The sequence below is a fragment of the Pectinophora gossypiella genome, chromosome 10 (genome assembly GCF_024362695.1).
Source record: "Pectinophora gossypiella chromosome 10, ilPecGoss1.1, whole genome shotgun sequence".
Taxonomy (NCBI): Eukaryota; Metazoa; Arthropoda; class Insecta; order Lepidoptera; family Gelechiidae; genus Pectinophora; species Pectinophora gossypiella.
In genome coordinates this window covers 3,703,093-3,718,056 of record NC_065413.1, presented here as the reverse complement: position 1 = coordinate 3,718,056, position 14,964 = coordinate 3,703,093, and the positions used below count along the sequence as shown (strand labels likewise).

The following is a 14,964-nucleotide window of genomic DNA, read 5'->3' as shown; positions in this document are numbered from 1 at the left end:
AAAATTGATAAACATCGAGATACAAGATATAAAATAGATTTTAAATTCAAAAAACCATTCGAATGCTTAAAGCGACTGAGAAAACATTTTAGGATAAAATGTAGCTATAGTTATTTTCACAAAGAGATTAGAAAGATATTTCACAAAATCAGATAAAGCAAATAACAAATAATAATAAACGGGTATCGTCTAGATTAGTCTAGTTGAGTGGCGTAAACTATAAACTGCAATTGTGGATCGGCCGATAGTATAGTTAATAGTCGCATCGGCATCGGTGCCACATTCGCCGGAGAATGGAAGGTTGTCGGCACTCCTTACCGCGCTGCCATGCAATTTACGCTGCTGCATTCCAGCCCTTAACTATCGCCGCGCACCTAGCATAATTAGATCAGCTTCTATGTACAGTAGCATTTGCTTGTTTGATCTATGAACCTGCTTCAATAATGAAAGGCATAAAATTTAAAAGCTTTTTGCCTCAAGGCTAGGAATTTTTGTTGCGTTATAAATATTACGCTTGTAGCTATAGATTTGCATTTCATTTTCAAAAGTAATAAACATAGCGATGATCTCTGGAGATATAAATTGTATTATGTTACCGCAGCCGACATGCTGTGGCCTTGCAATCATGGTATTCACGAAGCTATTTAGATGTAAAGTAAATCCAAAGGGCACAGGCGTGGTAGTACTGTGATCGGTGAATTTATTTGTGGGCGCAGCAGGTGACCTCCTTGGTGTTTTGTTCCCGGACTCGCTACGAGTTATTGCAACTAGTCCTCTTATGATCTAATGCTAACGTTGCCCCTTAAACAACTCGAAAATATTTGTAATGCTTTACGAGTAACTTACCTACAGAATAGAGCGGCGCTCATTTGCATTTGTCGAAGTTTGAAAAGTTATGTAGCAGTCAGTCCGTGGACGGCCAGATGTTTTTACCACAGAATTTATATAGTACTACGTTCGTGGTATAACTTTAAATTCTAAATCCTCCATACCTCATTCAGGAGCCCACCTTCACTAGCTCTATATTCCAATACCATGACCTCTAAAACTTCGTTATATAATTTGCACTAGCACTAGGTAAATAGTTAATAATAATCAGAAAATTGCACGCTTATCGTAGCTAACTTTGTAATGTAGTTTAATAGCAAACGCGTGTACGTTACAAATTAAAGTGACATTTCCTATGACTATTGTTAATTTTATTCGCACATTCATAATTCGTTTTTCTCATATTTATTAAAGATTTACAGGCTTTGTTTCGTTACTCCGTGTAGCCTGTCAAAGTATGTGCTAGTACAAAGCAGTCCGTTCACTCGCCCAACAGTTGTCTACAATAATTATTGCACCGAACGGCACCTGCTTACACGAAATCCGCGTGGGAATCGCCGCGAGCCCCCGCATTGCGCAAACGCCTGGTTTCGAAAACTGTTGCGCCCGCGCCGCCGTAATGTTTCGCTGGCAGACGACTTGTTACACCTAAATTGATAAAGCCTTTTGAATGATTCATTTCTTTCCTTGTTAGTTCACTCTTTGGTAATTTCTAATTAGTATTGTTTAGAACAATATTATTATGTAGGTACTAGCTGTACCTACTACGTTTACTTTAGCGGTCAGCTCTACGTCATCTTTTGTTGGTATTTCGGCTTCGGTGTCATTCCATCGTAATTAAATATCGATTACAGTACGTTATTTTTTTATTTTTGGTTATTTTTAACGGTATTTTGAACGTTACTAATTGTAAATTGGTAGTGCGAACTGTATGACTATTAAACGGTCATAGCACTATAGTTTGCCATGTACTGACCATTGCAGGAACTTAGTTTGCGATATTGACCTACATGTTCATATACTCGGTTTGTTTTGTACGAGCCCCGACCCAGAAGCTGGTGTTTTCGACCAACAAAAAGCTAAATAAACACGACGAATTCACTTTGTAAACGCTTCCGCTCCCCATCGACTATTGTTTGCGCAAATAGGTGACAAGCAAACAACGAGTGAATGCTTGTGTTTGTCACAGTTAAGCTTCGCAGCCGCTGAATTTTTTTCACACCTTTCTCTTACAAAATCACTTAAGCGCCACCAAGCTGGTGGAAAGTCAAACGACTTAAACCGTAGACGCATTTCACCGTTCAATTGTAGCTAATTTGAAACTCTTTCGCGCCATTGTAAAAGTGAAACCTTTCATAAAAACCGTTTAGGAAAACCTTGAAGAAAAAGTGAACGTTGCGCTGATTTGTCTTGTTTAATAGATTTCTTGTATTATTGTTTTTGTATGCATTTCTACTTACGGATTTTTGTAAATGTTCCTTAGCTGCAATTGTTTTTTGAGGACTTCTGATTATACCTACTTACAATCTCGGATCTGGCGTAACCTGTAATTGGGATGATTGACAGTTTAGGTTGGAAGGTCAGACAGGCAGTTGCTTCTGTAACAAACAGGACCTGTCAAATCTTCAGGTAAGGTAAGCAGACCCTGTGATAACGGGATAACGCTAGGGACATGATGATGACATTATTTGTCGCAAGTACCTACTTACATACCTATGTAAAATTCAGTTTTAGATGTTGTCGTGTGTTAGTAGAACATAATATTGTGTATATTTTTCTTTGTTTTTGAAGCTGGCCTTATTTCATTTACTGTACCACTGCGACCTGTAAGATCTATAGTGATCTCTGCAGTTCACCTGTTTTCACCCGTTCACCTGTTCACTGCAGTTCACCTCTATTCCATTTGCTTCGATCCTGACACACTTCTCTTGCTTCCTCCACATTCATCAATCGTTTCATACACGCACGTCGGTTTAGAGTAGATCGTATTAAACCTTTTCTAAGGACATCTCCAATTTGGTCATCGTAAGTCCTTCTCGGTCTTCCTCTGCCAGCCCTACCATCAACTTTCGCTTTATATACCGCTTTTGCAATTCTATTATCCTTCATCCGCTCTACGTGTCCAAACCAACCTAACATTCCCTTCTCAATCTTAGTCACTATATCGTCTTTTACACCACATCTCTGTCTTATCACACTGTTTCTCACTCTATCACTCAACTTTACACCGCAGATGCTACGCAAAGACCTCGATTCTATAGTCTCTGCTTACACCGGTGGGAAAAAGGCGTCAGTTTATGTATGTATGTATATATTTAATTTCGCTTATGGCAAACACGAAACCAATATCTAAAATGTGATGATAGTAACGACCAATAAAATAACATAATAAATTGAGCTTTCCGTTTTTACTACGTCCTTATCTCGAAAGCTCTTTCCTTGAAAAGTTTTATATTGTTATACTTCCTCCCACCATTAAAATCTCGGTGGGTGTCAATTAAGTGCCTTCTGTAAAAAATAATCGTAAATTTCACACCTCATAAGATAGAATAGTTGGCGACAAGTTACGGAAAGTGCAGGATAATAGATCCGATATTTTACATCGTTTTCATCCCATTAAATCTTAGATGTTGCTATTACTTAAGTAATATAAAGCTTTTAAGGTAACTAGGTACCTAATATGATTAACATAACAACATAGCATTAATCTTATATTTCCGAAAGAGTAGGCAGAGGTTTACATTATTTACACGTACTCCTGGCCAGCTAAGTTTAAGTCCCATATAATAATCCCAAACGTGAATTCAAACTTATAAAGTCGAATTCAGTAGTTTACGGCCTCCTGGTTCAGTGGTTGAGCGTTTGGCTTACGATCCAAAGGTCCCGGGTTCGAATCCCGGTGGGGACATATCACGAAAATCACTTTCCGAGCCCGGTTTGGTTAGGACATTGCATGCTAATTACACGATTTTCCGAAAGTAAGATGATTCGTGCTTCGAAAGGCCCGTTAAATTACTGACTGACGTAAGTACGTAGTCGTTACATGAGTCATGTCAGGGACCTTTGGCGGTTCAATAGTAACCCTTACTACAGGGTTGATGGGGGTTGGTAATCCACCTCATAACTCACTCCATGGAAGAAGAGTGGTTTAGAGCCCGAGCCGGGATTCGAACCCGTGACACTACAATCAAATCAAAATCAAATCAAATATACAATGTAAGTCACGCGTTCTCCGTAGACGGCTATCTCGGACGAGGTATATGATTGACATAAAAATTGACATATAAATGAGATACCATAGAGTACACTGGACTATCTGCTGCAAATTTCCACGCCAGTGACTCTATTGTTGCGCCGTGGGACAACGTCATACTAATTACTACAATGCAGACATTTTCTGCATAAATTGAAACTATAGCGTAGACGTATTGTTTTGTTGAATTGTTGCGTGCATTTGCTTTGTTTGTGTGCTATAACTCTGTCCCGTTTCTGTGGGCGACGTTTCTGGCGGATGCGAAAGGGACAGATAGTGTGTCAGTGGGCGCAGGTGAACGGCCGGCACACATTCGCTTATCAGCCGGCGACCGGTAGTGACGTCCCATTACACCTGTCGATTTCTGTTACTCAATTTATTACTGTCACATTGGACACTGCTCTATACGCTAGTATATGCAGTAATTAGCTAAATTAATATATTCACCGACTATAAATATGTAATACGCTTTGACACTTGAAATATTTATTATAGAAGTTTTATTTACGAAAGTAACCTTGTCGATCGGAACAGCAAGTTTGCTTACTACTTTATTGTGGATACCAAACATTTGCTCTACAATCTTGACGCATCGACGGCAACGCATGTAATGGTCAATCGGACGTCGTATTAGATATTACGCATCCATAAATGGACCGTAATAAGATCAATTACCAGTCCCGAGTTAATCACACGCGACACGTCCGCCGAGAATGTCGATCAAACGGTAGAGTCGCTTCCATGCACTTTTAACTGAGTACATATTTATTCGCCGCTTTTACGACTGCGATCGCGTTTACGACGTCTCGATTAGTTCCTGAATCGATAAATTATCGCAACGGTGCATTCGATATCGATGAAGTAGCACCGGTGCGGCCGTAATGGGAGTTTTGTCATCTCGCGACGATTAAGTGTAATTGAATCTCTCGGGTAGCACGTTCGGACCGAGCTAACCTCTCACGAAGCAAATATTGTGCTGCAACACCGCACACCGGTGCAAGAAGCTTCTCAAACTATTATCCTCTTAAACAATCACATGTAATAACAGACATTTTCATGTTTACCGCTGATTGTGTCCTACAAATAAGTACATAACATTAAAAGTCCATATATTGTTCCGGTAAAGGGAACGTAACAAACGTTCTTAAAAGTTTAAAGTTGAATGTAGAAGCAATAAAAACTTAATCAGTTGGTCGTTAAGAGCTAGAAGGCCGAGTTAGGTCTTACTAATTCAATTTTCCAGTTAGTTCCACGCCGCCACTAAGTTTGGGAACCATTACCCAAGAGAATTCTAAGTTGAGATTTTGCAACGAATATTACGATTTCGACTCTCAGTTATTATTTCTCAATGGAACCAAGTATCGACTGCACGCATCGCTTCGACCCTCAAAATTCCAACACGTTAACTTTCGACGAGTTTCCGATCACCTCTGAGAAACAAATTAATATTCCGGCCCCTTATTACTTTATCTTTCTTTTGGTTCCCATCTTTAATTGGCTCGAAAGGGAACACTTGTAATTTGTACAGTGAATCGATAAACAAACTCGTTATTTATTATTTCAGGTACGTACCTTCTTCAGAAGTTGGGGAGAGGCGCACACGCGAATTTGGGTAAGATTTTGATTTTGTCTGTGTCCTTTTAGTGGTGTCTTTATTATACCTTCAGATATAATAAACTTTCCTTCCTTCCTGTTAAAATAAACTATTTCTACTCTATTCTATAATGTTATGGCTTCTCATAGTTACGGGTACTATTAGTATTTGCGCTGACATTACGACATTAAATATTATTGGTCGGTTAGTAGTAAAATAAGAAATTATATAAGTCGTAATATGGTGGTCATGATTTCTATCAATTTCTTTGAAATTTAGAGCTGTTTTATTGCTTATTTCTAACGTATTTTATAACGTAATAAATCAAGTTCCAATTCAGATTATCTTTCATATCCAAACGTTTATGTAATGTTAATAAAATATAGGAAATATGGCGTGATATATCAAGCAGGGTCTGGCTCTGACAACGTCGAAAGAGACTTAAAAATTCATGTGAAACTGTTATTTACTACGCTACGCTACCATCAACAATATGAGTGGTTTCTTTGTTTTCTTGACAAACGCGACGTAGGTATATGAAATGCGGTGAATAGGCATCGTCCGCAGTCCCGGCGGTGTCGTAAGTTATATAGCCGAGCCAAGGCCGTGGTGCGGTTGACATTGTTTATTGTTTACCCACTTGTTGGCTGCTGGTCTCTTGCCCAACATCTTTCCACTCGCAAAAACCTATTCTCCTGGGAATCTACCTTCAGATAATTGTCAATTGTCTTCAGTTTCATATCGGCTACTTAACACTAAACGACGCGACGTTCTTACTCTTAGCAGTTCATTGAACTTACAATTTCAGTGCTACTTTTCTTGTGCTAGTTCATTATTTTAGTCGAAGGTCTTTAATTACGTTAACAGTAATGGATCTGTAGCAGTACCTTTTATACTAATAAGTGCTAACGTTTTTCCGGGACCGGTCCAGTTGCTTTTGACGATAGAGATCGTCGTAAAAGTTAAGTTTCTCTGCGCGATCAATTCCAAGATGAATACTCGTTTATTGGCACTCTTTTAGCTTCTTACTTCGGGGAACATGTTAAGTTGTCGGTCGTAGTCATTAAGTCGTTTAGTAGTCGTTAAACCAAATAAGAAGGCGGGCGGTTTGAAAAATTCATCAACTTAAGTATAGGTACATAGTTGACTAGGCAGACATTTCCACCAACTCGCAGTGGAGTGGCGTGCGAGTGTACTTGCCTAGCCTGCTTACTATATTGAGTATATCCGCATTTGTACAACGAGATTAACTAATCTTGTAGTGTTAGATAATTAAGTTTAGCATTCACGTTATATGTAAAGTGCGGTACACATTTGCGTAGCTCGTGACACGCGATCTCTCTATACTCCACCTCATCATTATGTTTATCATTGGTATCTATGTCTTCTCTAAGTACATTAATCATATGCCATTCGTGAAATTCTTTACCCAACAAACCTTCCGACTGCAAAGTAGCTGACATGTTATTTAAATAGCTCTTTGCAGTTGACTTACGAGCGGTTTGCTCTTTCGCCTCCCTTTAATATACGGTTTTCATTATTCAGCTCTTCCACTTCGCTTAGGTTGAGGAAATTTACAAAACATTCGGAATTCATTCCACGTTTCGACGGTTGCATGTTCAAAGCTTTACTCGGGTGATATGTAAGCAAATTGTAGTGTGGCTAATGTTGTTCGAACACGCTACGCCCTTGCCGACCAGCGCGATAATTTGACAAAGACGATCATTACCACCACTCATTGAGTTTTCATGACATCGACTTATTATCGTACTGCTCAGGAAGTCTTTTCTAGGCCACGCGGTATGAATTGCAAATGTTGTTAGTTATTGGCCCTGATTCCTGCAGACATCGCCTAATTTTATTGTAAGTTATAACTGTCATTTTCTTATTCGCCGAAAAGGAAAGGGACGGATGATTAACAGCTGCTAATTTCAAAATGAGTGAGTGAATGAATAACCCGGGCGAATCAAATAGGTATCTCGCTGGTATGCAACAACAATAGAACAATAAGACATCTTCCATTCCTAAGATGATAACTTCCATTGATCTGTTGCATGTTAGACTTGGCGCTAGTTGACCTCTTCGTAGACCTACCTACATTCTTAGTTTATATACCACATATTAGGTATACATATTATGATAAGGTAGCAGTAGATCAGTCAAAGTTATTTTTATCGATATTTGTAATCGAGATCGTTAAATGCATTCAGAGCTAAGAAGATAAAGCGGATCGATCACTCATGAAGAATTGCTTGCTACAAAAAAGGTAATCCGGAGGAATAGAATAAGAAGAAAAACATATCAATTATGGGATGCAACTAAACGCCTGCGCATAATTAAAGGACGAATAATTAACTCTTGGTCACCTGACACCTGCCCTCGGTTGTCTTATCCTTATATACTAACTTGAATATATAATCTCTATCGGGGATGTATAATATATAGGGTGTTTGTGACATCGTAACGAATACTGAGGGGGATGATTCAGACCATGATTCTGAGTTAATATCAACTATATTTTTTTAGATATACAAGTGAACATAAAACGTTTTAAATGTCTTTAAAGACTCAGTTACAGCCAGAAATGAAATTAGGTTACTTAGCAAGGTCTTTATATTTAGACGGCTACTGAAAAATAGTTTTAAAAATAAAAAATATGTTCTAAAAGGTGAGCCAATTCCGACGTCTAATTTCCTTATGATGATTCCTTAATTTGACGGTCCACAGTCTTCCAAACAATATCCAAGCGAAAATATAACGTCTGTGTCCAGCAGTGGGACTGGCATAGGTTAATTTATTATTTACGCGATACATTTTTCCTCCTAGAAGGGAATTGGTTCATGTGACTTCGCTGAACTGGCTCCGACCTCGAAATAAAACGCCTCTCTTGCATAACAAGCAGTTCTTTCTTTCTGCACGATGCTATCATATTAATGCAATTTGTGCGGAATGTTTCCGTGTCAAGTTTAAGGAAATGATACACAATGGTGCTAATTCCTGCAGACGCCATCTAATAGGTATTATTTTAAGTTATACCTGACATTTTCTTATCCGTTGAAAAAGAAAGGGACGGGTAATCGACGTCAATTTTAAGCAGAAATCTAAAACAACCGTCCAAAAATTTTACATCAACCAATAATCCGACAGAATTAAGTAGAAAACACGTCAAACGGATTACATACCAGCGAGATGCCTATTTTATTCATTCATTTTATAATTAACTTGTTGACAATCATCCGTCCCTTTACTTTTCGGGGGATAAGACAATGACGGGTATAACTTAAAATAAAATTAGGAGGTGTCTGCAGGAATCGGGGCCACTGTTTATATTAATAAAGAATTATAGTCTGTTCATCAATAAATATAATTGGGTAGTTTCCTAGGTCAAAGATAAATTGTTGAATTCTGATTACTAAATAAAGACATATCTAAGGTGACAAAAAATTTATTCTTTTTAACTTATTTATGAATTTTAATAAAGAAAAATGTAATAATTTTGCGACATTTTGACACGTTTTTCTATGACGTCACAGATTGCTTTTTTGTACAAATTCCATAGTCATATCGTGTTTTGACGTTTATTAAAAAGTAACTGATTTGACTAGTTGGCAACTATACTATTTACAAGAAGAATAATGGAGTTTGTACTAACACAGTTGGATCGACCATTATAGACGACTATACGGCTCACCAACTATCTATCACGTTGGTCTAACAGGAAACTGCATGAGGCGTGGGTGCTTAACTCTTGACTACCTCATTTGAGATATAGTCGTGAAATTATGTTCTGTTAAAACAAGAAACAATTTAACATAAGTTTCGGTGTCCACTGGTAACGTTGCTGTAAACATTTGATCACGAAGCGCGCCTGCGGCAGTAACTACATGAACAACAAAATTCACTTAGCTGGTTTTACCCCTGCTCACCCCTGTTCACCCCTGCACGTTAATATTTTAAAAAGCACACGCTACACTATGCACTATACGCTACCGTGCTCAAACAAGGAGGAAAACGTGCAAGTAAAAACACCATATAGCACGACTTCCTCCTACTCCCACGCAATTAGTACAGTCTTCCAGAAAATAAACATTGCAACAAGGGAAGCCTCTTGTGTAACGCAATGGATGTGTTAATTACAGGCTTCAGATTAATATAAAGTAATTTTACATTTACCATAAGACTCCTAAACACACAACAATTCGTTATGTATAGGAAAAAAAAGTAAAGCTAATTCTAAAACCATATCGAGATTATATTTTATTTAGTAATAATCTTGTATTTATTTGACCTTCATGTGACCTCTAAAGGTAGTCTTTACCCAAATTGTCGTTGCCAAATGCCGTTCATAATAAATGAAATTTAATATACCTAACCTGTGGTCCTAACTAGGGTAAGGTGTCCTACGAGTGTGCTGTTAACAATCTTATTGAAAATAACTTCAATAATAATGAGGATCATTAACCCCCATTATGTTTATTAAAAGCTTAAACTATACAAACTGAATTAAAGTAATGGAAAATTAACAAACGATTTTTATTCGTATTTATCTTATTGGGCCTGAGTACTCTTAGAGACCGCCTACAGTAGGGGCGATATTTTGAATGATTAAAAGCCTGGACATTATAATATAGTAGACACAAATCTTTGTCGTAATTCGTTGCCTCCCCTTAGAAACTGGTAATGAATAAATTGTACATTACGAAATGTTCTTGTTATACTTAAGAAACCTAAAAAGATCGCTACCTAATTAATTTTCTTAATAAAACAGCGAACTTTCCGATACAACATTTAGAAGGTTTTAATTTTTTATGCTGTTTTAAAGGTCAAGCCACGTGATTTTGTATAATTTACTTACGTTTACAACGTGATTATTTGCGACATTATTTGACCTTTTATAAAACATTTCTTTTCTGATATTTTTAATCTTGTTTACAATTTACTAATTATAGACAATTACCGGCACGCAGTGGAGTGGGGTAGTAGAGTATATACGTTTACAATAACCTCGCCAGTTGATAAGGGAAACTACGTTGATGGGAAAGTACAATATGTAACTAAGTACTTAATAAAACCGTTCATGCAACTATTTACAAACTAAATAGTTTACTGAGTTTATTGTAGAACACTGTACTTCATTTATAAGATCAAGATAGCACGTATGTGCCTTACATAATGAATGTTGAAGGTTCGTGTTATTCCGCGAAATTGAATCTCATACGTGACGATGTGTCAATATAGCGGAGATAATAAGATTAGATGGGGTGATTAGGGCTTCTTCGTGGACGGAGAGCCGACGTAGTGGCCTTGTACACGATAATTCCCCGAGGGCGGGTTTCTCAGATAAACACAACGTTTAAGAGAACATGTGGTGAATATCATGGAAGTAAATATATACACAAAGAGAACAATGACATCAAATAGTATTCTAATGCTGCAGCAAACTATAGATAGCATCTAAGTACCACGTACGCAGGAAAGTAACACGCATTTACTTACAAATGTTGATAGCCTGAATACACAGATTTAGCTGTAAACATGGCATTAAATACAAACAACTCTTTGAAGCCATGACGCTCATTAAAATACCTATTTGGAGGCAGTTAAGTTAGTAATTTTTCTCGCAAAGACATATTCCGGCCGGCCCGTTACCCAGGCCCAAGTGACTCAAAATCGAACTGGTTTAAGTTTACATACACCAAATTCATGATAAGTATGCGGAAATACTAGTTTGTTAATTATTTTAATATGTTAATTGTAGCTGTACGTACTATTCCTAGCTGCGAATGTTAATACTCGCCTTACTTTCAATGCAAACGGGTGCTTTAGTGCTCATAACTGTCAGTGAATGGATTAGTTTCGCCAGGTCGAATTCAGAGCTATCAAATTACATTCAAATGTCTCTGTTTTATTCCTGGACATTTCAATTTTGAATCGTATGCGGTAAGTAGTTTTGGCTGGTTGTTGGGCTCGAGATACAACCGTGCCTCAGATCTTATCTACTTCATCTAACTTTGTTCCACTTGTAATTCCATTAACTTCATTTATACACTTAATATGTTCACCAGTCGGACATTCAACAAATGCTATATAAAAATCGACAAAAAGTAGACGACCATGCTCAACATTTTTTTCTAACTTGCCAATCAGTCTTATGTTTTTATACACATATCGAGTTAACTTAGCCGCTGACAAACTACCTTGGTCAGATTACATTGTGCTCCTCGGTATAATTAATACTTTGTTCCTTTTTTGCGTCGACGAGATGTAGTGGCTCACGGTTCCATATATTATCTGGGTCCTGTACAAAGAGAACCCATGCTCGCTTGTCTAAAAGCATTAGATCCCCAATGCTATGTGTATTAGTTGTTTTATTGCCAGCATGCTCAGATTTGAAAAGAAACCGTGGATTTATTTTAGTCGGCAACTTGTAATTTAGTTTTTTTTTGTCTAACGAGTTGTTGTTAGTGTGGCCATCCGTACATCTTACGTAATTTGGGTTAATAATTGCTATCATTTATCTGAATTTAGTTCGCAGCGTAAGTACCTTGTTCACCACCACTAATTTAAGAGCCACGTTCTTGTCGGTGTAGCATTCTCCATGCTACTAGGGTGCTAGTAGGTATCTTGTTAATTAAACAAAAAATGATATTATTATATTTGCCGTAATGCTTGTAGCTTATAGCTATTATTAAGGCGATGTTGCGAATTGTTGGAATATAAGTAAGTATAAGTAGGCACGGATTTAAAATTGCGAGTTGGAAAAAAACATTTTAGCAAACAATTTATGAATACAAACCGAGGGAACAAGGATATCACGGTAAAGGTCACTCGGTTTGAGGAGACCAGTCAGCCTTGGGCGTGAATTCACTTTCGCGCCGAACGCGGCCCTTCTGGCGGCCTCATTTCTCAACTGTTTGCTTTGTTCAACCACTTGCCATGTGCTGTACACGTACTACTTTTTTACTTATTATTTTTTAAATTTATTCCTACTGCAAGCCGCGGGCAAGCTGACCCAATTTCCTCAGGTTTCAACCGCGTAACAGCCGTATAATTTCTTGCAATAATTTTATACTAAAGCAAGCTACTTAAAATGATACGGATAGCTATAATAAGTGAGCTTTAAAAATATCTAAAAAATTACGATTTCACGAATTCTTGATCTAAATCTCGATGTAATTTTACTACTATATTAAATTCAGGATTTTATTATCTGATGAGGTTTCTCTCGTTTTGAATATAATTTTCTCACATGTCTATATCCCAATTGGGGTCGTCAGAGGTACATCCATCGCAAGATCCCACACCTCCCGGGCTTTCTATTAGACCAACGTGATCGGTGGGGTCGCTCGACTATCATCGGTGCCGTCTTTGATAGTCGAGCTAATATAAATATACCTACATGTATTATAAATAAAGATCTTCCCAGACTATATAAATGAGCTTTCTATGAAGAAGTAATTTTCAACGTATGAAAGGTTAATAATAATAAACCAGGCACTTCGTATAGAATAATTTCACTTTAATCGACAAACTTTACAGGTAACACTTAACACTTTCAAAGAATTTCACATTTAATTTCCTGATGTTATTTGATTTAAACCAGATCAAGTGCCCTGCACAGGTCGTCTCGACTACGAGAAATGCATTTCCTTCTATCCTTTTCACAGCTAATAGGATTGATTCGAAATGCTTTACTTTTATATCTCTGGTATCGATTTCGCCTTTCTTTAGAAGCCTTTTTATCGCCGTACCGAGAACTCACCCATACTAAAGTTAACTATTAGATAGCTAATCGATTTATTCCGTCTTTCTTCGGATTTCCTGATACTCAGCGTGTGGTTTTTAGGGTTCAGTTTTTATGAAATGCTGACTCGTAGTAGTCACTATTATATTCTGACGAAAACGAGTGACTCACAGTCTGAGACGCGGTTTATGTTGCCGGACAATAAGATGGCTACGGGAAACTAAAAAAAGAAGCAATTTAAATATTATCCTATGAATAACAAACCTACCTAAATTTTCGTTTTCTTGACGAGAAACATCCCGACAAGATACCTAAAACTTATCCTAACTTTTTGAATTTCCTGTTGCTACATTGAAAGCAAAGTTCTTAGAGATAATAAAAACATACTTTGAAGATATTCTTGAATACCAATTTAATTTCTAGTTTTGCTAAGTTTGTGGTCTCGAGCACGTTCTACTGACATTTCCATATGCAGTGAAATGAATACATGAGTTGATTTATGGCACAGGAAATGTAAAGTTTGATCGCCCGTATAGAGAGTTCAGCCATGGGTAAATAGTGAAGCTACTGATGCAAAACTACTAATTGGAAACCTATTTAAACTATCAAACTTGATGTACTTAAAGCGTAGGAATCTGTGCTTCAAATAGCACTTGCTTCAAATATAGAAGTTTTTTAAGAAGGGAACCTGCGGAGAAATTAATTGAGAAACTTATAGGTACCTTATTTTGTAGAACCAGTTGATGAAATTGTTGGTGCTACCTATTTGTATAAGTCTTTGAGAAATTGATAATTACTTTGAAACGCGTCTTGCGTTTTCAAGAACACTTGGCTCATCGTGATTCTTACATAACCTTGACCTACAAGTAGAATACTTACTCTTTTTTCCGGAATGGAAGCAGGCAGGAGAAGCACTAAAATTTAATAAAAAAAAATGTGTAATGAATATGAAATGTAATGAAAATTTTGATAAAATATTTAAAGTAATTCACCAAGAAGGAAATGCCTCGTCTTGATAAGCGTCAGAATAAATGAGTGCGATGACACTACAATAACCTTGAATTTTTTATGACGCTATAAAATATGAACGTGTTATTGTAAGTTCTCACGAGTGTATGCTGAATTTTCAGTACATACTCTGATGAGTAGGCGTAACGTAACGCAATCCTGTGGTCCATAGATAATTTGTGATTTTTAAAATGTACTTCGGAGTAGTCGTAAATTGGCGGTCCGGTGATGGGCTGAACTTTTCATTCCAATTGTAATTTTTTTATTCCCATACATGCACATTTACGAATGACCAGACCGAATGTTGAAGAGTCTGAATGTAAACAAAAATTCATTTCCTATAGTAATTATGTTAATTCATCATGAATGCTGAATTGCTGCTATTGCGTCAGTTGAGACTTACGTTCCAATACACACCCAGTATTCACCTATGAATTGAAATATTGCAAGTATTTATTGCGTTCATAACAAGCGGAATTTATTTAATGACAGGTCTTGAACACGCCGAAGGAGCTTTTCATGCTCGATAAACTTATA

The 14,964-nt window shown here is 37.2% G+C and overlaps 1 protein-coding gene across 3 annotated transcripts in view; it reads left to right on the top strand.

Moving 5' to 3' along the window:
- The window catches only part of LOC126370231 (CCR4-NOT transcription complex subunit 6), a 161,740-nt gene that overhangs the window by 68,218 nt on the left and 78,558 nt on the right, over nucleotides 1–14,964 (top strand). For 2 of the 3 annotated variants that reach the window (XM_050015041.1, XM_050015039.1), the window contains exon 5: nucleotides 5,646–5,693. The exons of the other annotated variant lie outside the window; for it this stretch is intronic. In XM_050015041.1, coding sequence (XP_049870998.1) covers nucleotides 5,646–5,693 — 48 coding nt within the window. The remainder of the gene's footprint in view (nucleotides 1–5,645; nucleotides 5,694–14,964) is intronic. 3 annotated transcript variants of the gene reach the window in all.